The sequence below is a fragment of the Leuciscus leuciscus genome (genome assembly GCF_965113295.1).
Source record: "Leuciscus leuciscus genome assembly, chromosome: 3".
Lineage (NCBI taxonomy): Eukaryota > Metazoa > Chordata > Actinopteri > Cypriniformes > Leuciscidae > Leuciscus > Leuciscus leuciscus.
Window position 1 is genome coordinate 31,033,510 of NC_138727.1, and position 26,162 is coordinate 31,059,671.

The 26,162-nt window shown below is 36.3% G+C and overlaps 3 protein-coding genes across 4 annotated transcripts in view; 1 reads left to right on the forward strand and 2 right to left on the reverse strand.

Annotated features, from left to right (window-relative positions):
* The window catches only part of ppp1r9alb (protein phosphatase 1 regulatory subunit 9A-like B), a 24,948-nt gene extending 20,124 nt beyond the window's left edge, over positions 1-4,824 (reverse strand). Inside the window, exons 1-2 of the mRNA XM_082164748.1 lie at positions 4,690-4,824; positions 1,478-3,529 (exon numbers count right to left, since the gene is read on the reverse strand). Of these exons, the coding sequence (XP_082020874.1) occupies positions 1,478-3,361 (1,884 nt within the window). The 5' untranslated portion in view covers positions 3,362-3,529; positions 4,690-4,824. The remainder of the gene's footprint in view (positions 1-1,477; positions 3,530-4,689) is intronic.
* eef1a1b (eukaryotic translation elongation factor 1 alpha 1b) lies at positions 3,795-15,285 on the forward strand. Of its 2 annotated transcripts, none has more exons than XM_082164754.1 (8): positions 3,795-4,132; positions 10,100-10,273; positions 11,441-11,620; positions 11,711-12,007; positions 12,808-12,958; positions 13,255-13,511; positions 13,639-13,873; positions 14,463-15,285. In XM_082164754.1, the coding sequence occupies exons 2-8, from the start codon at positions 10,130-10,132 to the stop codon at positions 14,585-14,587; spliced, it is 1,389 nt and encodes a 462-aa protein (XP_082020880.1). In that variant the 5' UTR covers positions 3,795-4,132; positions 10,100-10,129; the 3' UTR covers positions 14,588-15,285. The 2 variants fall into 2 exon arrangements, with proteins under 2 accessions (XP_082020880.1, XP_082020879.1); XM_082164753.1 differs by lacking the exon at positions 3,795-4,132 and adding an exon at positions 8,914-8,998.
* Positions 15,286-15,411: 126 nt separating this feature from the next.
* kcnq5b (potassium voltage-gated channel, KQT-like subfamily, member 5b) overlaps positions 15,412-26,162 on the reverse strand; it is a 125,773-nt gene continuing 115,022 nt past the window's right edge. The window contains exons 12-14 of the mRNA XM_082164750.1: positions 21,631-21,762; positions 19,357-19,483; positions 15,412-17,341 (exon numbers count right to left, since the gene is read on the reverse strand). Of these exons, the coding sequence (XP_082020876.1) occupies positions 16,220-17,341; positions 19,357-19,483; positions 21,631-21,762 (1,381 nt within the window). The 3' untranslated portion in view covers positions 15,412-16,219. The remainder of the gene's footprint in view (positions 17,342-19,356; positions 19,484-21,630; positions 21,763-26,162) is intronic.

The window sequence follows — 26,162 nt, forward strand, 5'->3', positions numbered from 1 at the left end:
GGAAGGTTTATCTTAAATAGTGTACACAATACAATGGGAAAAAAGTTCAAACTAATTAATCAAATAATTAAATAATCAAATTTGCATAGCATTGTCAAAGTAGTTAGAAGAACACAGAATAAATTAGTAGAAACCATGTAGAGTGTTAAAAATTAACACAAATAAATTAGTAGAAATCTATGTAGACTTTCTGTTAAAAATTAACACAAATAAATCAGACATGATTCACAAACATAGTTCTGCTTGTGAATATCTGACAAATCTGTACACCTCAAACAAAAGATGCACAATAAAGTTATCAAAATCAAGTGAGTTAAAAAAATATAACTGCCAATGGGATAGGAAAAATAAACCTGTTTTCTTACCCTATGATATTTTTTTCTCGTTCATAAACTTAATTTTGATACATTTCTAAGAAAAGAAGACATCTCTTGATTTAAGAATGTCAAGATATTTGTTCTGTAAACAAAGACCAAATATACAGAGAGATTAATTGATCTACTCACTGTATCAGCATATACCTTGCAAACTACTTTTTTTTATACCAGTTGAACTGTTGAAAATGGTGTCGAAACCAGCCAATCAGACTGTAGCTGTCAATTTTTGGATAGTGTCTGTTTTTGAATCTGATTATGTGAATGTGCATTCTGATGCTGACCTCAATATTAAGCTACAATCACTTGTATGCTAACAGATTAAATTCACTCACCAGTCAGTCTTTATGAGCAGCTTTAGTGAGGAAACATATGCTGTGATCCCTTTACAGTAAATGGTCTGTTTTGGAGAATCGTGTTTGTCTGTTACATGACGATTCGTATTTGAGTCATATCAACTGAGGCCAGGGGTAAAGCCTCTAAGATATGGAATTAAATCCTTACACATTTCTCTGTTAAAAAAAAAGTCTGTCAGTACACGAGAGACATAGGATATTACATGCCTGAACTGATGCAAGCTCAGGCATGACCTCTGTTGAGAGCTGTTACCTTAAATGTTCCAGGTAGATCATATTTTACACTGATCCAGAACCACTGGTGAAGCCACAATTAAGAATAATTTCTTAATTGTCTCAGACAGGTAAGCTATATTCCTTGTGCTAAAAAATAAAGTTCTTCTGTATTTTGAGGCAAAACAAATAAAAGACGTGGGTGCCAAATACCTTCAAACAAGTAGGATCTTGTCATATAAACCTTGAATAATAGCTGCAGTAGTACCACCATAAGAATGCTTCATAAAATTAAGAGTTAAGGTGGTGACCGAATTGAGCCACGGGCATCTGTTAAATGTGCAAACAGATTTGGGTCACTGCCGGCAAGCTAATTCCTTCAAGCTCTAACGAAAACCTTCTAAACCATTCCAGAGGGAGTACAAACCAACAGAAAAAAATGCTAAAGCTGAATAAAAAATAATTTGAAGTACTTTAAACTCTTTAACTGATAGGTTTCTACCAAATAGTAAGACTAGTTGAGACATACTGTACCTTGATTGGTGCTGTAGAGAACTTGATCTTTCTCTTTGGACTGAGGTCTTCCTCATCAGAGAGCCCTGGAAGTTCCTCAAATTCCTGGGATTCCTCCTTCACTTGACATTCCAAATCGGTCCTGTTGTCCTTGTCATCCACAAAGGCTGCATTCTCAATACCACAAATTAAAGATCTTTTCCCCATCAAGCACTGATCATCTTGCTGTTGCCTCTCTTTTCCTGATGAGACGTCATATTCCATGTCTTGTTCATCATCGTCCTCCTCTATAGCTTCAACAGCTTCTACTTCCTCATCGTCTCCTTTCCTCTGTTCATCCTGCTGTTCCTTATCTTCAACATCAATAGCTTTCTGCTCACTTTCCTTCATAACAGTCTCCAGTACGGGCTCCTCTTCAGTTCGGTGTGTCTTTAATTCTACTTCCTTGTTGTCTTTTTCCTCCTCCTCCTCGTCTTCTTTTTCCATTATGTTCTCCTCAAGAAACTTTCCCTCCCCTCTATGGTCTTCCTTTCTTCCAGTCTGTACAGATTCCTCACCCGCCCTCCATCCCTCCTCATGTCCCTTAACGCTCTGTTTTGATTCCTTCACAAGGAATGTTAATTGTAGCTCCTCGTTGTCGGTCAACACCCTCCCAGAATTGTGATTTGGGGATTGGTTCTCCTTTCCAGCCTCTTCAAAAACATCATCCTCAACATGTTCCTCCTCATTGCCTTCACTCTCGGATGATTCAGTCTTCACCACTACCAGCTCAGCTCTGACTGTGGACAAACCAGAAACCTTCTCAGAGTTATTGCCTTCAACTTGCTGTTGTTGATGTGCAGGATCCTCTGCTACAGATCCATGACTAGTGGTACTCCTTGTAGACGAGTGATGGATCTTTTCGCTTGTATCCAGAAGAGTGGGATCTGAGGAGACGCTATCTTCTGAAGACTCATTAAGATGTTCTTTTGCTGTGGAACTAGTATTATGTAATGTCTTCTCCGTACAGACTCCATTTAAAGGGGTACTGTGTGAATCTGAACCATTTAACTTGGGCAAACATGTTTCAGCCGGAGAATCAGTCCATAGTGAATAAGAGGTTGGGGAACTACAGCTGTCTGGTGATGAAGGGGGATCAGAATGGTCACTAGCAGCAGAGGGTGACTGGGAATGGCTTATGGGACTGTGGGATTCAGTTGAGGGAGCTGCAGATAGTGACTCACTATCACTGTCCAACATAAAACTCTCCAGACGTCTGGATATTGGCCCGGCATTCATGGACACACTCAGCTTATGTGATGGTGTCTCACTTTCGCTTCTCCCTTTTTCCTCATACTCCCTTTCTTTTGCCTGTCCCTCTAGCTCTTTAGGTTTGTCCTTTCTCTCTCCAGTAACTGACACTTTCCTGTCTTGTCTCTCAAATGGTTGGGACCAGATAACTTTAACAGAGGCAGATCTCTCCGTTGGAGACTGCTCTTTAAGGCCACTCTCAAACAGCTTTCTGGTCATTGAGAACTTCTCAGCCATTGCTGCCTTGTCAATGGAAACATCCTCTGTTTTTCGTGCCTCAAAGAAGGCTGAATCTAGACTGGAAACGCTACTCAGGCTGGATCTGTAAGGGGTGGAATCCAGTGGAAATTTGGGTGATGTAGGTTTGGTGAAATTGGGACTGTCTTGATTCTGTTTTTCATCCATTTGCAAGAACATATTTTTTATTTTGCTCACTTTGTCGCCCGGCGGTCTGCCACGGGTCTCATTGCCTCCACAGGAGAAGGGAGAAGTTGAGCTGATTGATGCGCTCCCATCAAATGAGCATTTGATGGAATGGAAGTCTGACTTATAGGCATTCCTGTGAGGAGATGCACTTCTCAGTGCCCGTTCACTTTTGTTTTCACTTTTAATCATGATTACAGATAAAAAGAACAGATTTGAAGATTTCAGTACATAAAATAGATAAAACTGGGACTAAAAAAACAGTGTATATCCAGGTGCATAGTACGTCCTCATTCACACTGGCTGAGATTGCAGACACAGATGTTGCCGAGTGACTGACACAGTGTCAATCGCTCTTACCTACAGCAGAGAGAAATCAAGAAACCTGTCAGTCTGTATTTTAAATCAACTACATTTACATTTACATTTATTCATTTAGCTGACGCTTTTATACAAAGCGACTTACAATTGCTATATATATGTCAGAGGTCGCACACCTCTGGAGCAACTAGGGGTTAAGTGTCTTGCTCAGGGACACATTGGTGTCTCACAGTGGATTCGAACCCGGGTCTCTCACACCAAAGGCATGTGTCTTATCCATTGCGCCACACCACCCGCACAACTAATTATCTCTCTTCTCAATACATTTACCCAAATATGTATTTTATACACTATTTATATCAGTGTTTTGTGTAAATGCATGATTCAGGATTAACACCCTCTCAAATTCTTTCATGTTGCACTGTAAATATTTTGTTAAATTTACTGTAAGAAAAATGCCAGCGGAGGTTGCAAGAAACTGTAATATATAAGTGTAATATATCTATATCTAAATGATCGAATAAAATATTTTGATATTGTAAAATGTACTGAAACTAGCACAGATGGCGATGGAAGGCCTCTGTGATTTTGGCCATTATTAACATGACAGAGGACACTGATATCCACAAAAACACCATCAGGGTAAGACACTAAACTGCTTTTAACATTAGGTAAATAACATGAAATCTAACATAAACACTAGCCTACATCATTGATAACACAATAAGAAACAACATAAATTATAAACAAATGTACTAGGTTAATGGTTCATGTAAGGAATTCTGAGAATTCCCTTTTCTCATAAGTTACCAAGGCTATTCATACTTTTTTTTAACCAAAACATAGATTAAATACTTGTCCGTAAATTGTTCATACTGTTCATTTACAACAACAACAATTTTTACATATTAAAATAATACAAAACATTATTTTAAGCTTACCGTTAACCAATTGACAGGTTTTTCTTTTTACATTCTTAAAATGTTGAATTATTTTTTTGTATAACAGGCAGCAGGTGTCCAAATCATATTATGTCTCCCTCTTTTTTGACAGTCGATCTGTTCCCATTGACTGCTGTAACCGACTTCAATTCTAATGAAGCTTGACAAGTTTTAAGTTTCTGTAGGCTAAGTAAGGAAGTTTATCTTTACATTTTGAAAACAACACTACCGGGTCCGGATAAACGAGTCTAAACCTACCTGACCTTCATTCATTCCGACTTGAGGAAAAACTGTGAAACCACAACCACAGCCCAAACAATCACAAACTTGTTAGACGTCGTCATTCTTTTCTTCGAAGTCTACATGTCTTTCTCCGTGTATGTAACCAGCTCAACAAACCTTATCCCCACATGCGCGCTCCCTCCTTCAGCGTCATACCCGCTGCTTCTTTCCTGAGCTCGCGAGTCAGGCAAGCACGCGCACGGAGTGGTAGAGAAAAAAAAAGTACTTGGAAAACCGTGGGAAAGTCAGTAATCTCATCCATAAAGTAACAGCTAAATCCAGATAAGGACTTGAGGCTAATGTAGCCTATTATAGACAATGCATATTTAAAAAAAAATGGCAACAAAAAAATACATTTTGTTAAATTATATAGGAACCGTTCTTCGAAATTTATTAAAGATACACTGCTTTTAAAACGACACCCAAATCATCCCTGAGTGAAGAATAAAAAAAATATTAAAAAAATAATAAAATAATAATAATAATAATAATAGTGTGAAGGTAAAATCACACTATTAGCTCTTTTAATACATATTATATAAAAAATAAATAAAAAAAAAATCCCTTTCCAAACCTAAGAAATACACCTATGGGATCTCAAATCATCAAACTGGTTCCAGTGCACCAGCATTTTCGGGGACATAGCAGCCATATCTGAGTTTAATCTCGCTGACAATTACAAGTAGGTCACCATCTTAGTGCTTCTGAGATGAGATGAGTGGAGCAGAGGACAAAGGAAAAGAAAAGGAGCTGAAAGTAAAGGAGGAGTGAAGGACTGAAACAGCATTGCAGATAAATGTCATTAACACAAACAAATCTGAGCATAATGCAAAAGAAAAGAGAACCAGGCAAAAACACTGTTCACTAGACACTGTAAACTGCCAATAAAATGACGTGAAGATTTATGATAAACCATTTTGCTAGACATTTTGTCTCCTTCTGTTTGTCTTGGTGTGGACTGTGTTCCATTGTAAATTACAGTGTAATGTGTGACCATATGAAGCCTCTAACAGATGGCATTTTGTAACTACATATTGAAAGTAGATTATCTCTGCTGATCCGCTGTTCACTATGACAATCAGGATAACTGAAGCATGCAGTTCCATTTAAAACTCCATGGTGATTACTGATGTAAAATAAACATTTTCCAAGGTCCTGGGTCCCTCAGAAATAGCAACAAACTGCTGATCCTGAGAAAAAATTGTGTCACGAGGTTCATTCTTAGAGATCTCTGATGTTTTCCTATCCCAGCATCAGTGAAAAAACTGTCTTAAAACTGAACCCACAATACTTGTTATGTAATCGGATGCATTCCTTTATAAAAAACAAAAAACAAAACAAAAAAAGAAGCAAATGAAATAGGAAAAAAAGGGTCACTTACCATATCTTTGATATTCCTTTCCAATGGAAAAAAGCTTTACATCTCAATCCAGATTTGATGAATGAAACAGGTGTCTTTAGCTGAGGTGCTGAGCTTAGTCCTGTTTCACTATTTCATGACCTGTGTTTTGTTTCTGTTTGTGGAAAGTTGTGATGATATGACGCATCATCGTCAAAGTCCTTTTTCGCCTGGCCCGGGTTTGTTACATGGCCTGAATTTGGTGCTGTTTTCCCCAGGTGGCCTCAGGACCTAGATTTATAAAAATATCACCCAATCATAGAGGCAGCAAGGATGAGAGAATGAGAGAGAGATTCGATGAAATTAGCTAGGACTGAAGTACAGTTCACGCATTTATATAGAAATGAACTGTTGCTTGAATGTTCTGCATCTTCACAATTAAAGAATCTTGTTTGAAGCAAATGAGAGATGATATATATATATAAAATAAAATAAAAACTCACATTGTTGATGGCCAGATTTAATTATACTGAATCAGGGGGAACACATGGTTCTGATAATAAAATAAAAAACACATAGGCACTCAAAGCTCTGTTTTCCTGTTGCATTTTTTCAACAGTGATTAATTGATGTATGTTGTACATGCAAGCATATGTTCATTGGCTGTAAGAGTTTATCTGACCTCATTAGGGATATAAATAAACCTTGGACTGAAGTCTTGGACTGAAATTTCAACATGAATTATTTTATAATCCATCCCTGTATAACAATAGGCGTTATCTCTCTATTTATCTCTGTATAGACAACTAGCCCACACAATGAAATCTCAAAATATTTATTGAGACAATTATTTGCAATAGATATGCTATGGGGGAGTGGGTTAATGAATACATTGAGATAACATTTAAAGTTAACCATGGAATCTCACATTTCCATACTCTCAGCTCCATGGATCAGATGTATGCGCTGGATATATATGAAGGACTTTATATAGTAAGCTGTGAGAGATCCGAGGGGTGATGGCACTACAGAGACACAGATGGTGATCTATTTACAACTCTTAATTTAGAACTTAAAGTTTCCGTCGCGTTTTGGCCTGCTACAGTTTGTTCATAATTAATCACGCACATAACACTGATAATAATGAAGACTCCCACCTAAAGCTATATTTAGTCTCTTTTATTTACAAAAGACAAGCTTGTAGAATCATATCTTAAAGTTTTAGAAAACAAAGACAACATATCTAAAAATGTGACCTTGCTGTTTATCCTGTTGCTTATGCAAAACTGTTGTGCTGTAAATGCTCTCAGACAAGTCTCCATATAGTGCACAGTTTATCTAGGTGCTTTTGTTTTTAAGCTTTTGCTTGTCTGTTTTTAAGGCCCAAGCCAGAGACATGTTCACAGATGAACTCTTTGATTGTTTTTCATCTCCGGCTGACATTCAGGGCTCTTGGAAAGTTACTGGCAGGTACAGTGGGATTCCATATGAACTGGCTCGAGTCACTTCATGTAATAACAACTGGGAAGATGATTAAACAAGCAGTAATAATGATAACAGCACCAAACACTCATCAAACAATGAGTGTATGTATTTACATTGTACCACAGCGGCTTTGGCTTATGGTCATCTTCATTTTATCAAATGCTATATAATTATTGTATGGCCCAAGTATAGCTGAAGGCAGGGGCAACAGACTCTAGACGGACTTAGGCTCTCATCTGAATATGAGATGTAGCTCAGAATGCACTGTGCTTTTTGGGTTGCAATTTCAAATCTTGCATGACTGAAATTTTTTTTCTAATTAAACTCATTTAAATAGCATTGATTGACAGCACTAAGGGCACATTTGATTACACTTTATTTAAGTGAAAAATAATAGGCCTACTTAAAGGAAAAGTTCACCTAAAAATGAAATAATGTTCATCTTATTCACCCTCAAGTTGTTCCAAACCCATTTAAAGAATGTTGGCAACCAGACAGTTACTAGGGTGTACACCCTACAGTATACAAAAAATACTATGGAAGTCAATGGGTGCCGTGAACTGTCACCAACACTCTTCAAAATATCTGTTTTTGTGTTTAGCAAAATGAAAGCGAAACTCATAGAGGTTTGGAACAACATGAGGGTGAGTAGGCTAAATTATGACAAAAAAAAAAAAAAAAAAAAAAAAATGTGGGTGAACTATCCCTTTAATGCAACAAACTTTTTAATGTCTGGTAAGGGGAGGATTTCAAGTGAAATCACTTATTACAGCAAACACAAAGTGAGGTCAATTAATCATGAATGTTGGCAGGTGTTGCATCATTTTACATCTTTATTTATTTATTTATGTACTGACATATATATATATATATATATATATATATATATATATATATATATATATATATATATATATATATATATATATATATAGCCAAATAATTGATGTAATAATCCAAAACAGTTCTAATATGATCTTGGTAAACAAAAAAAGCTAAAGAAACTACCTCATGCAAAAGTTAAAGGGATAGTTCTCCCAAAAATGAAAATTCTGTCATCATTTATTCACCTTAAATGAATTTCTTTCTTCTGCTGAACACAAAAGAAGATATTTGGAAGAATGTCAGTAACCAAATATTTTTCCATACTATGGAAGTAAATGGGGCAAGTATTCTTTTTTTTTTTTTAAATCTTATTTTGTGTTCAGCAGACATTCATACAGATATGGAACATGTAAATGAAGACAGAATTTTCATTTTTGGGTGAACTATCCCTTTAACACACCGAAAACCCAAATACCTACACACGTGGTTATTGTACATGTGCTGTTCGACAGCTCCCTCTAGTGGAACAGCTAGAAACGTCCTTTCATGACATCAGCGGCACCTAGGCAGCAGCAGTATCTGATAGACACGCGACTATCGTTCTGCTGCCCTGGACTACAGGCGCACCTCTCCAAGGTTGGACACCTGAAAAACACACCCTCTCTACGTTTTCTCTATAGCCTACATTAACGCTTTATAATTACTTGCCGATGAAGCTAAGCGGTCGGATGGTTTATTGGGTATTGCGAATGCATGATGTGCTGTGTTTGAGTTTTATTTCTAGTAAGGACATAATACGGAACATGGCGCTGATGCAACTGACAGGGTCTGTTGTGGAAACAACATTTATATCCTTTTATTCTCCAGTCCCATCTTTGCTCTTTGGCAAGCAGACTATCAGGACAAACGCTTTTCTTGGTGTGGCATTCATACTGTACATGCATTACATTACATAACCATGTCATATTTGCTCGATATGAGGTGAATATCGGAATGATTATAAATTATTATTCAAATAAAGATCATATAAGAAAAAAAGTACTTCAAATTTTCTGAAATAAAATATTTTAATTTAGTCTACATTTTGCCGCATACGGCAGGTGGCCCGTGCTGACATTGTAACCCAGACAACACTGGGAAAAACATGGACAAGCTTTCAAGGATACTGTGACATTAGCCGATTTATCTCAAGAATTTGAATAATTTAGGTCAAAAGTTGCAGATTGATGATTTAAAATATTAATTAGTTTAAAGGAGGAATTTTATAATGAATAAAATGTTATTATTTTAGAGGTCATGGCTGTACTAACAGCATTTCTAAACTCTCTACACTAGATTCCTTTCAATATCAAAGGACACATTTATATAACCCTTTATATATAACTACATACAAAATAATATGAGATATTTACTTTCTAGTGCAATGATGATGAGGTATCATTAGTTTATCATATCGAGTCGCGAGTCTGTAAATGTAGCTTATTGTACAGTGTTTGCTTTTAATATGGCTTATCGCTATACTGATAAAAAAGTATAATTTTTTTCATAACTTTATAAATAACTTTCAGCCAAATATTGAGTTGACCTATTGTACACTAACTGAATAAAGAAGAGTTAACAACATATGCAAAAGTATAAAGTGCTATTACGTGGTTGTTGCAGTACATCTGAGTGCATTTGGACCATAAATAACTTATTTGTTTGATTAATTATTTAGTTTCCCTTTTCCTGTTGTAGGCTGCCTTGTAACCCAACGAGAGCCCAGTGATGGGTAAGGAGAAGCTCCATATCAACATTGTGGTCATTGGCCATGTGGACTCAGGGAAGTCCACCACCACTGGCCACCTCATTTACAAGTGTGGAGGCATCGACAAGAGGACCATTGAGAAGTTTGAGAAGGAAGCTGCAGAGGTATAGCAGTCCAAATATGCAAGACCAAAAAAATATAGCTACAATTTGTTGCCGACGTGTTATCATATGTATATAATTATTCAAAGAGGCCCACGGTGTGAAATATGACCTCAAGCAATATCAAATAAGCAAGAGTGCATTAATCAGCATTCATCACAGATTTTGAGTGTACGTTTGCTTTATAATCAATTCTAACAATAAGTTAGATCCAATAACCTAAAATGATAGTTCACTTAAAAATAATATTCTGTCATCATGTTTTCAGCACTATGACTTTCTTCAGTGGAACAAAAAATAGATATTTTGAAGAATGAAGAACTGTTTTTGTACAAACAATGAAAGTCAGCAAGGTCCAAAACAACACTGGACACCATTGACATTCAATGTATGGATAAATCACTGAGACAAATAGCTTCTTTCTTAAAGTCCCCCTGTAGTCAATAATTGTATCCCTTAAAACTCGTCTTTGATCACCAAAATGACATATTTAAGCATTGTTTTCCATGAAAAAAAAATATGCCTCAAAATAGCTTGAATGGAACTCTACACCCTTGCCCCATTTAGTATGCGCAGTTCTATAAATATACCAATTAGCCCCGCCTCCACTCACTCACACCAGCTCAGAGATCCACTCGTTGTCGATCACGTTGACTAGTTAACAAGGTAGTTTGTGATGTCAGAAACACCAGTGATTTCAAACTGCGTTTTTGAGACTCTTTGGTTCACTGCAGTTTTAAGGAGAAAATACTAAAATGGTGTAATGAGAAAATAAAGTGTTGTTGACTTATGGTGTTGACTTATGAATTTGCACATGGTTTGTCTTAAAGCATATTAAAACGTCACAAATACAAATAAACAACATAAAAGCTTGATTTTTACCACATGGGGACTTAGTATTAAATTTCCAGGCAAAATGGCACAACTTTGCTTCCCATTCCACATCCATTTTTGCTCCACTTCCATAGGCTACTCTGGTCTGGAACACCATAAACAACCAGTGAAGTGATACAGATAGTGACACAATTGTGCGGTTGGAACACTGTTTGACCTATCAAATTGGAGGACTGAAAATAACTGTTGCATCATGCACTTGTGTGACAGAGGCAATTCGTTCAAGAAATTCAGTTACAGATCTTTCTCTAAACTTGTATTTGTCCTCACCTTTAGATGGGAAAAGGCTCCTTTAAGTACGCTTGGGTCCTTGACAAACTCAAAGCTGAGAGAGAAAGAGGAATCACCATCGACATCTCCCTGTGGAAGTTTGAGACCAGCAAGTACTATGTCACCATCATTGATGCTCCAGGACACAGAGACTTTATTAAGAACATGATCACTGGCACCTCACAGGTTTTTATATTCTCATAAAAAAAAATATATCACACCAAAAAGTTTATTCCATCAAAGTATTTGAATAACCTTTCATTTCTCTTGATACAGGCAGACTGTGCTGTGTTGATCGTGGCAGCTGGCGTTGGTGAATTTGAGGCTGGTATCTCAAAGAACGGACAAACGCGCGAGCATGCCTTGCTGGCGTACACCCTGGGCGTCAAACAACTGATCGTGGGTGTCAACAAGATGGACTCTACGGAACCCAATTACAGCCAGAAGCGCTATGAGGAGATAGTGAAAGAAGTCAGCACTTATATCAAGAAAATCGGCTACAACCCCGATACAGTGGCATTTGTGCCAATCTCCGGATGGAATGGGGATAACATGCTGGAGGCCAGCCCAAATGTTAGTGTTATATGTCCTTATACCTCCTATTTTGTATTTTCTCCTATTATATCTTTCATATTATCAATAGACTCAATAGTTTTAGATAGTAATTAATATCACTGGCATAATTTAGGTCTTTGCAAGCCAACCTCTTATTTATTATACTTATGTTATTTGTAGATTCAATATTGTATGCATTACACAATATACACAACCATTAAAACATTACGAGTCAGTACGATTTTTTATTGTTTTTGAAAGATGTGTGCTCACTAAGGCTGTATTTACTTGATCAAAAACAGTAAAACAGTCATACTGTGAAATATTATTACAGTTTAAAAAAACTTTTCTGTTCTAATTTTTTTTTTTAAATGTATTTTATTTCTGTGATGGCAAAGCTACATTTTCAGAAGCTATTACTCCTTCAGTCTTCAGTGTTACATGATCCTTCAGAAATCATTCTAATATGCTGATCTACATTAACATTTATTCATTGATGTAGTGCAAAAAAAAAAAATCTTGTTAGAAATTATGAAAACTGTTGAAAGCTGTTTAATATTTTTGTGGAAAATGTGCTGCAATTTTTCAGGATTCTTTGCTGAATAAAAGGTTCAAAAGAACAGCATTTATTTGAAATAAACATATTTTGTAATATTATAAATGTCTTTACTGTCACTCTTGATCAATTGAATGCAGCCTTGCTGATTAAAAGCATTAATTTCTTTAAAAAAAATCTTACTGACCCCTCCATTGTTTCCTAAGAGCTTCCAATTGTTCAATACCTGCCATTAATATTAATAATAATATGTTGTCTGTAGATGACCTGGTTCAAGGGCTGGAAGATCACTCGTAAGGATGGGAGTGCTTCTGGGACAACTCTATTGGAGGCTCTGGATGCCATTCAGCCTCCAACCCGCCCCACTGACAAACCCCTCCGACTCCCGCTGCAGGATGTGTACAAAATAGGAGGTATAAGGACACCCAAACTTAAAAAGGGTCTCAATAAGAACACTTGTTTAAAATAAACTTTAAGATCATATTCACATTATAGCTAATCTTTTTTTTTGTAAAGATGTGTGACCTATGAATGACTTCTATGTATATTAGGATGGGATTTGAGAAAGTATTATATACATCACCTTTAAGTATGATAATCCCATTAGGATATTTAAAAAAATAAAATAACTAACATCACAAAGACTGATATTTCCAGTAAATAATAGCAATAAACATCCCTCTTTTACCTTTGCACTCTTTCTGTGTAGGAATTGGTACTGTGCCTGTGGGACGTGTAGAGACAGGTATTCTGAAACCTGGTCTAGTTGTGACATTTGCACCTGTGAACGTGACCACTGAGGTCAAATCTGTGGAGATGCATCACGAGGCTCTATCTGAAGCTCTTCCAGGCGATAATGTGGGATTTAATGTGAAGAATGTCTCAGTCAAAGATATCCGACGTGGGAATGTTGCAGGTGACAGCAAGAACGATCCTCCACAGGAGGCGGCGAGTTTCACAGCTCAGGTAAAGATCCTAGTTATGTGTTTTTATAGGGTTGCAATTACAAATCTCATTTTTCTGAATATGCCTGTTAGGGATTATCTTTTTAAACTGCACTTTTATTCACTTTGATTCTTTCTGCTCTGGTCAGGTGATCATTCTGAACCATCCAGGTCAGATCAGTGCTGGTTATGCCCCAGTTCTTGACTGCCACACTGCTCATATTGCCTGTAAGTTTGCCGAGTTAAAGGAGAAGATTGACCGTCGCTCTGGGAAGAAGCTAGAAGATAATCCCAAGTCCCTGAAGTCTGGGGATGCTGCTATTGTAGATATGATACCAGGCAAACCCATGTGTGTGGAGAGTTTCTCTGAGTATCCTCCTCTTGGTAAGGGTAATATCTTAATTTGGATTTAAAGTTACTAATTCCTTACTAAAACAATTTATTAACCAAAGTCACTCCTACTGCAAAGATTCCTCCCTTTTTTTCCAAGTGATTTTTCAAGAATATTTCACCCTTTTTTGGGCATTTTATCCTTTATTTGACAGGACAGTTTAGACAGGAAGTGATAGGAGAGAAGAGAGGGGAACTTTTAGCCAGGATTGAAACTTGCACCCAAATAGGCTATGGCTCTTACAAAATAATTCATAATTATAATAATATCAATTCATGAAGCCCACCTCACACAAGTAAACTTTCTGTTGGTCAGTATGGCGAATTTGCATGACCATCTTGAACCCGAATTTCAGCTACGGAAATTTGCAGAACAATAATGCACCTCAAAATGCTTAGTAAAATTAAAATGTAATTTAAATGTTAATACATTAATAAGTTGTTTATATTTACAGTGCTGTAGTATGTAAATGGAAGGCGTAAATGCAGTATGAATCAGGGAGTTTCTTGATTTTTGGAGATTGAAGACCCTTGATTTATAATCATAACTAGCACTGTGTTTCTTATGATCTTCATTTCCCAGGTCGCTTTGCAGTGCGTGACATGCGTCAGACCGTAGCAGTGGGCGTCATCAAGGGTGTTGAGAAGAAGACTTCTTCCTCCGGGAAGGTCACGAAGTCTGCCCAAAAGGCCCAGAAGAACAAATGAATGTTGTGCTGGGCTGCTAACACTTGGGTCAGCCACACCATCCCTCCTCTTTTCAACTCCATAAACAAAGCTTGGTTAATTATCACAATGCATCGCAAAAGCAGAAGAAGGAAAAGTAAAACTTGCGCCTGCTTGACAATGATTATGATAGTATATTTATGTTTAACTGTATGTTCAATTAGAATTTTAAGTCTTCGTTGTGGTATTTGCTCTATTGTTAAATTGTTATAAGCACTTTAAGAAGATCTGCCTCTAGTGGGAGTGTGGAGTAAGCTTTGTTTATCCTGTATCCCAGCTTGTCTGCAATCCCTAAACCCTCTTGCTAACATTGCTTATGTGACCTGGCTTGTAGTCCATTGGGTTGAAGATTCTATGTTAGTCTGTTCTGATTTGATGTGTTGGGACGTGATGTAGTTTTTTGTAGTCTTTTTCTGTGCATGAAGCTAAAGTAGCTAGCGCACTTTACTGTCTACCCTGACAGCGCTCTGAAGAAGCATGAGCTACCCTGTTTGCACTTGCACTCATGTACTTTAACGAGAATATGATTCTCCATTATCTAATGTGTGTCGGTTCTTAACCAACAATAAAATGCATTTGAACTCTGATGTCTGCTTCTAAATTACTAGACAAAGAAATAACAACAAGATATTTCAGAAGATATTTTCACAAGCATCTCTGATGAGTATAGGCATGTATGCTATTGTATTTACGTCAGATTTTGGAGAGATCTGACACAAATATTCACTGCTGTTGCACATGCAAACTAAAATGATGAAAACAATGACTATAAAAATATAACTATTAGCAAATATTACAATCTATAATTAACAACAAAATAAAATAACATTTATTTTGAATTATGATAAATCACACACATACATACAATGTATTAAAATGATTCATAATTGCTATTTTATTATTGTTGTTAATAATAATTTATATTCACAAAACTAACAGGTAGGAGCTGGAGCTGTAATTAAGTTGGGCTGTAGCTGCGATGTGATCAGAACTTATTACAAAAACAGCAACTAATGTAGTATGGAAACTATCTGGTGCTTCTCTCAAAATTTAATTTGCTTTATCAAAACTGTAACATTTTCAGCAGCATCAGTTTCCTTCAGTTTCTGGCACTTTTTTTACATAAGAAAAGTGAATGACCTTTTAATACAATATGATAAATTCAGAAAGAGAAAAATATGTTCTGACCATTTTTATCTATTTTTAGGCAAGTTGTAAATTTCGGGTTGACAAGGCTTTTTTTAAACGAGACTGTGTTTCTGTATGCTGAAGACATGCAGTGTTCATGCAGTCCAGTGAATAGTTCATGCCATCTATGATTTTGATCATTTCAGCAGGTTGATTATTAATCTTAATTAATTCTATAAGATTTTAAAAAAAATGTTACAGTACATTTCAAAAAGAACAATGCATGCTATGATATGTCATGTACGGTGACGATACAAAATCATAATTGTTTCTTTTAAATAAACCAAACGAATAAAACATGTAAAAAAATTATCTAAATGTACTTTTTCCTCATAAAAATACAAAAAAACTACAAAATAAAATAAGCTCTCGTATCAAAGTTTCATTCCATCAGAGGGGGTTTCTAAGAACACTTTAGAGATTGAGTTATTTTAGTCGAACATGTGGCATATTCATAGTCTCATTGCTGTCCGTATTGGGTGAATGTCCATGTGCTAGGTTGTGACTAGCACCAGCTGTAGTACTTGTCCTAAGCAGTTCCGAGGAGTAGGATACATCAATCGGGGGCTGAGAAAGTAAGTCAAACCCTTGAGTATGTGTCTTTGAGACCTCCAGGTCTCTATCGCTGATGAAGAGATTAGCTTCTCCCCAGCCCGCTACTCCCATCTCAATGCCCCCAGCTGAAGAGTCCTGGCTGCTGCTAACACTAGTGGAGAAACTAGCCTGACTAGAATGCATGTCCAGACCCTCTAGAGCGGGCTGCATGAGGTCCTGCACAGAGAGGGACTTCCCCAATCCTCTATCTTCACTGCATTGGCCTTGAACCGGGACAAGAGGCGAAACTGGAACAAGGGGGTCCATCTCCACCTCTGCATCCATGCTTATATGTCTCCTCCAAGAACTGTCTTCTTTAGCATTTGGTCTGTTTTTTTGCTGAAGCTTGCAGCCCATACTAGAGTTAAGTCCAAAGTCTATCCCAACTCCTCTAAAGTAGGATTTGGCGTAGTCGGCGGAGTCTGACCTAGAGGGTACCATGCTGCGGGCATGGCCTGGTTGTGGAGGAACAGTGGAGAGTTGAAGTTTTGAAGAGGCTGTGGGTGGAAGAGGTGGAGCTGGTTGACCAACGTATGGAAAGTGGCTTACAGAGGAGTGAAAGCTGTTGGCACTGAGGATTTGAGATGGACTGCCTTGTGCTGATGGACACTCCATGGATGGGGTTGAAGGAACCTGGAAGGTTGATGGGTTAAAAGGGGAGGCAGAGGCTGGATTGAGCCCTGGGGAAGATGTTGTGGAGTTGTTCTGGTTGAGGTTGTGTTCATTGGGGGCTAATATTAGTTGGAGAGCCCTGGGATGACTGCCACAGATGGACTGACTGACCTGGGAGGAGCAAGAGAGATCTTTACTGAGGATAGTGCTCTGATAGTCTGACGTCTCCTCCAACCCAAAAGGAGGAAGAGAGGAGAGAGTGAGGGCAGAGGACGAACCCTTCTGCAAAACCTGCCGGTAGATGTCCAGCAAAGAGTCCAGCTTAGCTTCAATAGACTGTACCTATAGACATGATATATGGAACACAGAAATATATTTTGTCAGAAAACATTATGTTTATGTTATGTTTAATACAGTGGTTCTAAACCTTTTGACTCAAAGGCCATATATCTAGTTCTGTCACAAAACTCTTGATGATAGATTGTTATCTGCTAGCTACCACATCAATTACTACATGGCACAAGCCAATTGGTCTCAGTTGCATCTGCAGCCAATGAGCTTGCTTGCTCAACATTTAAATAGTTTGGTTCTGTGATTGCTTACAGCAATCATAAACCCTCCACCTCCCCCAGTTCCACCTGTGCAGATGTGCTACAGGTCATTTCATATATGCTATTTGTGACCCTGGATCACAAAACCAGTCTTATGTTGCACGGGTATATTTGTGGCAATAGCTAACAAAACATTGTATGGGTCAAAATTATAGATTTTTCTTTTATGCCAAAAATCATTAGGATATTAAGTAAAGATCATGTTCCATGAAGATATTTTGTAAATTTCCCACCTTAAATATATAAAACATTTATTTTTGTGAATGGATGCAGCACAATCGCCAATAGAAATGGACAACTTTAAAGGCGATTTTCTCAATATTTCGATTTTTCTGCACCCTCAGATTCCAGATTTTCAAATAATTGTATCTCGGCCAAATATGGTCCTTTCCTAACAAACCATACATCAATGGAAAGATTATGTATTCAGCTTTCAGATGATGTATAAATCTCAATAAAAAAAAAAATACCCTTAAGACTGGTTTTGTGGTCCAGGGTCACATTTGTGCAGCAGCGGTATGTCTTACATGTTCACAGCAGCTTGTCTGTGAATGTATTGCAATAATCAACAACAGCAGCAGCAGCATCGTCATAGCAGATCTATTCTGCCAATACCAAATTCCTTAACATTGCCATGTCCATTACAATGCTAATCTATTTAGAGAGTTCTCATGATAGAAAGCTGTTTTTTCCTCAAACTTTTTTATTGACAGAAACTGGGACTATTGATATATTAAATTAATCATGATTCATTTTGAGATTCTAGAAGTTTAAAGAACTGTATGTTTCTCGATATAAACAATAGTTAGAAGGGAAAAAAAGATTGATCTTGATTTTACATGCTTTTAGCACTTTAATTTAGGTAGGTTTTTTTAATATGTTAATAATAATTTATTAGTTTCAATGCTGTTAAGTCATCCTGAGGCTCCCTTGGAATTGTGCTGAGTTCCCTTTTTGGACCCTGGCCCCTTGGTTGGGAACCACTGGTTTAATAGTATTATGTTTAATATGACAATCAAATCAAACAGCAAAACATAAGACAATGACATAATAAAAAAAAGTTAATACAATTCATCACCTTGGAATTATAAGGTTCTATCTGACATTTTTGTCCAAATTTAGTTATTCACATATTCTTATTATGTGACCACTTATTAACATTATGTGATGTTTTGTTTTTAATGTTGTGTACATTTTGGGACCTTTCATTTAGAAAACAAAAAAGGTTATATCTACAAAGTCGAGTGGAATGCAAAAGCTCTATATATCAAAACTGCTCAGAATGCGAATAGAGCCTTATAATTCCAAGGTGGCAATTTTCTGAACAGGATAATTATAATGTATATTGTGAATCATTTCCATTCAAAAACTGTGAATCATACATTTTATATGTTTGTGTGTATTTAGTATACATAAAACACAAACTATAAAAAAGCCTTATCACGACTGAGGAGTCGGCCATTTTACGATAAAAATGTTAAAAGTAATTTCTAGCGCCATCAATTTCACCCCAGAATGTTCTTAAACACAAGTAATCTTTCAAAAAAAAAAATGAGACTCATTACTTTCAGAAAAAAAAGAAAAGTGTGTTGTAAGATACTTTTTTTCTAAACCTCCACAGGGCTAAAACTGCCCATAGTTGAAGCAACAAACTGTCTCATGCTGTCAAGGACTCAATGAGATGGAATGATTCAATGTACATTGTATTGTGTAATGCATTGTTTAACCAAGTGTCTCTATTCTCACCTGTCTCTCTACCTTACACACCCTTCCCAACATGCTCACATCTTCCAGAATGTCTCCATCAGATAACAACTTTTCTCTGACCTTCTTATCCACAGGCATCTGGCCCCTACCAAGAATCTGATCCACCCTGAAAGTGAGAGAGAGGCATGTGCAGAAAGATACAGGAATGAAATGTGTGAAAAGAAATGAATATTTACATCCCAATAAGTAGACAGAGAACTGAAAAAAAAACAACAACAAAAAAAACTTTTTTTAAACACAATATGTCACTGGCATCCTTTAAAAAATCTTACCCACAACAAATCCCATGACACTTAACTGCTACTATAAGTGTAGGCTACTACCAGATTCAAGATCAGAATTCATTATGTATCTTGTACACTGAAATATACAGTGAAGAATTCAAAAATATATAGACTCACAGCTCATTTGATTTGTTAATTTAGAGTCTATGAAGAATGTCATAAACTGTAATATCCGGTGTTGGTCACATGGTGGCACTAGTCTCACATTGAAACCTTGATCATTTGACTTCACTATAGGCTTCAGTGAAGCAAAAAATAAAAATAAATTGCCCATAAGAACTATGATGCTTATAAAGACAAAAATGGCTTAAAAAGAGCCGCTTGGCACATATTGTCTGCCTTTTTGTTGTAATTGTTTACTTTTAAATGTAGACTGCATCTCGTCTCAGGATAGCAAAGTGTCCACTTACTGCACACTTCAGAAGCTCAGTAGATGCAATATGTCATTTGAATATTGTTTGTATGGAAATAAAATAATGACTAATGTCTCTGAAACAAACCAAAAATGTTGAATTGCACTTATAAAAAAAAAAAGGGAAAAAAAGCATTGCATACACAGTCCACCAAACCAGCAGGTGGTACAAGAGGGCGATGACAAAGACCAAAACAACAGGTAGATTCATTCATTCATTCACAAAAACTGATTTACAGTCTTTTTCAGATGTAATGTTTGGTCTGCACATCAGCGGCATGGTGAATAACATTATATCTCCTTTGCGGTGGAGAATATTGCTTACCTGTACATGTACACGGGCATAAGAGTAATCGTGAAGACTTTTAATTCAACGTAAACGCAGATTTCGTGTCCTTCTGTATATATACTGGCATGATAATCATAACATATACTTACCGCTTGCTCCATTTCTGTAAATACGTTTTTGTGAATGAATGAATGACTGTTTTGGTCAATGTCATCACCCGCTGCGAAATAAAATGGACTGAAAATTGCCTGCCGAATATTATAGGTGAGATTTGAACAGAATGAATATTTTGGAAATTAAGTCTGGAAGGAGAATACAGATTCTTACATTTTTAATAATGATATTGTGTAGGAAATGTTTTCATTTTAATATTAACAATTTAAAAATACAACCCTGCTGAATTTCAGCCTCCAAAAATGCAAGCATTGTTAATGAAACCATTTTTATTAATTTTTTTATAAGTGCAATTCAACATGGTTTTTTGTTTCAAAGACATTTAGTCATTATTTTACTTCCATAAATTTGCAGGTCGATCAAGAATAGCGAGTATTCAGACGTTCTACACATTTGAATTTTTTTCCATACTGTGTACAGCACTTCAGTGCACATATTTGAGAGCAGGGATTGTTTTGAGTTGAAAATGTTTATAACCATGATGAATAATGGTACATAATGATATGCAATAATGATACATAGCTTCTTAAACGCTCAACATCGCATTGTCTGGCAGAACCTCAGGGCTTCCCCACCACCACCCAGTGACCCATATATGACCAAGGAGAACCACTGCCTCGGGCCATCAGAACACATGTGACATGATGGCATTAATATGAACCAGACATACCAGTGTGAATATGATGTAGAGGTCATAAAAGTGGCCACTAATAAACTCTTTGATTTCACATGATCCTTTAGAAATCATTATAATATGCTGATCTAAATTCATTCATTGATTTGGTTCTCAAGAAACATTTCTTATTATTATCAATGTTGAAAACAGTTGTACTGCTTAATATTTTTTTGTGAAAACTGTGATACCATTTCTTTCAGGATTCGGTGATGGAAGAGAAATAGAAATCTTTTGTAACATTATAAATGTCTTTACTGTCACTTTTTTTTTTATCAATTTAATGCATCCTTGCTGAATAAAAGTATTAATTTCTTGTCAAAATAAATAAATACATTTTCCAGACCCCACACTTTTAAATGTTAGTGTATAGTTTGCATATAAGGAAAAACATGTTCAGACAGTAGTTGGTTTGTCTTACCTTGTTTGCAGACTCTTAATTCGGCAGAGCATGTCTAGGTGACCGGCTGAATATTGCTCTATTACATCCTTCACGTCATATGGGCGTAGAGTTTCCTTAAACTTCTTCTTTGCCACATGGAATTTCATGATCCTGCAGAACCATATGATAATATTATACTTTTATTAAGGAGTATACAGCTCAAAACAAATATGACAGCACAGATATTTTATGTGCCAATTTGTCTTCTTGTTCTGAGTGAAATAGTAAAGGATGAATTGATGTACTCTCAGCATCTAAATTATCTAACGGAACAATTCAAAAACTGAAACAATGTCTTGAAACAATTGATTTGCATTTTGGGTTGACTCAGCATGACCACAGCAATGTTTCTGAAAACTAAGGTGACCAAATGACAGCATGGACAAATCTAACACCCTGGGAAAGCCTGAGCTTGGCATCACATAAACGTCAGGGTCCAACCAGGCCCCAGCTGAAAGCTACAGGGTTACCAAAGCACTTCAGCTACAGGCTGGAATATTCAGTCAAGCGGGACACGCTATAGAAGACTGAGAACATTTTTCATTCCTCATTATAAAAGCAAAACAGAGAGGCTGGAAAAGATGAGCACATCCTGTCAATATAGAAATCATCTTGCCACTGACCCTCACCTACTAGACAAAAGAAAAAGAAAATTGCGTGTTTGATATGTGAAGTGTGTGGATGACAGTACTCTTTCTTGAAAGTGAAATTAGAGAAATGAGATGATCCGCTGATTCATCTCATGCTCACAGTGACTGTGAGAATAATTAAATAAGACTGACAAGCCGACAATTCATTAAAGGTGATGTGTGCAGTTTTGTGTATTTATGTTAAAATACTTTCTCCTATCTCAGCTTAGGCTACAGGTTTTAAGTAAACCTTTTGTAGGTTGATTTCCCTGAAAAGTGTCAACTCTGTGGCTTTGTGGTGCTGTTAAATCATTGCCATTTTTGAGTTTGCTTGAGCCTGTACCATAAAGCAGGTTTAAGCAGCGAGCCAGGCAATTTTGAGTTTAGTTACTTTGAGCTAATCGTGGATTTAAATAGGTTGTACCGGTGGTCGTTGTCATAAAAACAAATGTTGTACGACTAACCTGCTTAGAGACTAACCGTCTCTCTTTCCATGTCATTGTTTCTGCTTATTTTATATATATATAAGTCTAGTTTAGTCATGAAACTGCAAGTAATCACATAATTACTGCATGGCACAAGCTGATTGGTCCCTGCTAATCCTGCAGCCAATGAGATTGCATGGTCAACATTTAAATACTCTGGTTCAGTGTTTGCTGTAAGCAGTTATTATTTCAAAACACTAAAAGAAGTTGCATGGTCTGCATGGTTGATTGGTTGTGTCAGTGTCATGGTTGATATTAATATTAAAGGTGCCGTAGATGATTCTCTGCAGAAACATGTTTTGTTATGCTGGTTGAATGTCTCCTCATATCCTGATAGCAATCACTCTGTTAAGCGGTCTAAACGTATTTTTATAAATATATGTCGTCTGTGGAAGGCGTAGGACCATAAAATGTTCGTTAAATCGTATCGTTCGGTGCGAACGATCCTATAGCATGTGTTCCCTGTCAGTCAACGTTTGGTTTGTCAAATTGAAATGGCACAGAATTAACACAATTGATTGAAAAACATTTATCATGCATACAGGACACAAAAATATTTATAGCTTTGAATTATCTTTGGTTGATACTATATGCTAAAACTTTTAGTGAATTCATTTCAATAATCACTGATAGCTCATGAAATGCTGAGCTTTAATTGTAATGTCTCAGAGCTCTGAAATACTGACTAGTAACCAAAAGTCCAAATCATAGTCTCTGCTGCACCAATTTAACTGATATAAATACTAGTGTAGAACATTGCATAGAAACCGTGTCTATTCCTCGTTTAGTGAGATCAAATAATAAATCTACTGCAGGATCTAGGAAAAATCTAATTGTTATTAAAACAGAAAATTTTGCTATTAGTAAACAAAAACTATTTGTAAAGCTAGGTCTTCTAAACATTAGATCACTCACACCTAAGGCAGTTATTGTAAATGAAATAGTCACAGATAATAGCTTCGATGTACTTTGCCTTACTGAAACCTGGCTTAAACCAAATGATTATTTCGGTATTAATGAGTCTACTCCTCCTGGATACTGTTATAAGCATGAGCCCCGTCTGATTGGTCGTGGCGGTGGTGTTGCAACCATTTATAGAGATATTCTAAATTTTACTCAGAAAACGGGTTATAAGTTTATTTCATTTGAAGTACTTGTACTCAGGGCCGGTTCTAGACATTAGGAGGCCCTAGGCAAAATTCATGTTGGAGGCCCCCCACCCACAATAAAAAAACACTTGAAACAAATATGATTCCTAACCTTTTTATTTATACAACATTTAATTTTAAAAGCAGTATATTTTTACTTACACAGTACATAAGTTTGGACACATTACTATTTTTAATGTTTTTGAAAGAGGTCTCTTATGCTCATCAAGCCTGGATTTATTTGATCAAAAATACAGAAAAATAATATAGTGAAATATTATTAAAATTTAAAATAATGGTTTTCTATTTTACTATACTTTATATTTCTGTGATGCAAAGCTGAATTTAGTGTCACATGATCCTTCAGAAAACTTTATAATATTCTGATTTATTATCAAATGTTAGAAATGGTGCTTAAAGGAGAAGTTCACTTTTAAAATGAAAATTCTGTCATCATATACTCACCCTCATGTTGTTTCAAACCTGTATGAATTTCTTTCTTCTGCTGAACAGAAAGGAAGATATTTAGAAGAATGTCAGTAACCAGACAGTTTTTGGGTCCCATTGACTTCCATAGTAGGTAGTATATTTTTTCCTACTATGGAAGTCAATGGGACCCAAAAACTGTCTGGTTACTGACATTCTTCTAAATATCTTCCTTTGTGTTCAGCAGAAGAAAGAAATTCATACAGGTTTGAAACAACATGAGGGTGAGTATATGATGACAGAATTTTCATTTTAAAAGTGAACTTCTCCTTTAATATTTATTTTATAACCTGTGATACTTTTTTTCAGGATTTTTGATTATTAAAAAGTTGTTTTTAAAAAGTCTTCACTATCACTTTTTATATATTTAACACATCCTTGCTGAATATTCCTGTTTTTTTCTGTATTTTTGATCAAATAAATGCAGGCTTGTAGAGCATAATAATAAACTTCTTTCAAAAACATTAAAAATAGTAATGGGTCCAGACTTTTACCGGTACTGTATGTACATATTAATCAAACTTTATCTAAGGTAATCTCTTTTTTGTTTAATGAAGATGTTATTGTTGTTGTTGTTATTTTGCTGTTTTATTCAATTTATTCACAGTTCCAGAATCCCACTTCAGTAGATGAGCATAAGTGCTTTTATATTGCATTGCTACCTTAAATATGCTATACACAAATCAAGTGGAAGAGAAAGACACGATCGCTACTGAGCAGAAAAAAATATATAAACTGATATTATTGGCGTAATGTCAGGGTATAATCTAATCATCAGCAGAATTTAGAAGATATACCCATAGATATGAGATCCTTTATTTGAAACATTTAAAAATGTTGTAGTGTGTTGGCTTTTTAACTTAGAATACAGACGTCTTGTCTTTTAATTTTGTAGCTTTTTTACTAGTCAGCTCCCGACGCGATGTTATTCATTGTACGCGCAAATTCAAAGCGTCGCGTCTGGGCACGTTAATGACGCTCGCGCTCTTTTAAACTCGTAATAAAGCGGTGAATGATTTTTCCAGAAATGACGCTGATCTACAGTACAAGTTTATATTTAGAATACATTGCAATCACTCCAAAATAGATGACGACAACTCACACACCTGCATCACGAGCTGTGCTTCTTTGTATGCTTATGCTTTTGCCTCGCAGCACCTGATGGATGCGTTCGTTACACATACTTTCAGAAGCCGGCACCCGCGTTGTAACGGACACATTAATTGGTTTAACTGCAGTAATGTAACAGTCTATGGTTAAGATAAACATCGTCACTATTTTTAGTTAATTAATAATTATTGAAATAAATTGTAGATAGGACATTTGTAAATTTTTTTTCTTTTTTTTTCTCCTCTGTCTGGGCCCCATCCCGCCAATCGGGCCCTAGGCACGTGCCTAGTTTGCCTTTGCGTTAATCCGGCTCTGCTTGTACTAAATGTTACGCTCTTAGATGTTAGAAAAACATCCCTATTATCTCTAGCCTTGGCTACCGTATATAGACCGCCAGGGCCTTACGCTGATTTCCTAAAAGAGTTTGCAGATTTTCTCTCAGACCTATTAGTCAATGTCGATAAAGCATTAATTGTTGGAGATTTTAACATACACGTAGATAATCCAAATGATGCGTTAGGAGCTGCGTTTACAGATTTATTAAATTAATTTGGGGTCAAGCAAAACGTCACCGGACCAACCCATCGTCTTAATCATACACTCGATTTAATTATATCACATGGAACCGATCCAACCGATATAGATATCATTCC

Excerpts from the sequence above, each read along its gene's own strand:
- eef1a1b (XM_082164754.1), top strand. The coding sequence starts at position 10,130 with ATGGGTAAGGAGAAGCTCCATATCAACATTGTGGTCATTGGCCATGTG. Across the intron at positions 10,274-11,440 it reads TTGAGAAGGAAGCTGCAGAG|ATGGGAAAAGGCTCCTTTAA; the intron begins GTATAGCAGTCC and ends CCTCACCTTTAG. Across the intron at positions 13,874-14,462 it reads CTCTGAGTATCCTCCTCTTG|GTCGCTTTGCAGTGCGTGAC; the intron begins GTAAGGGTAATA and ends TTCATTTCCCAG.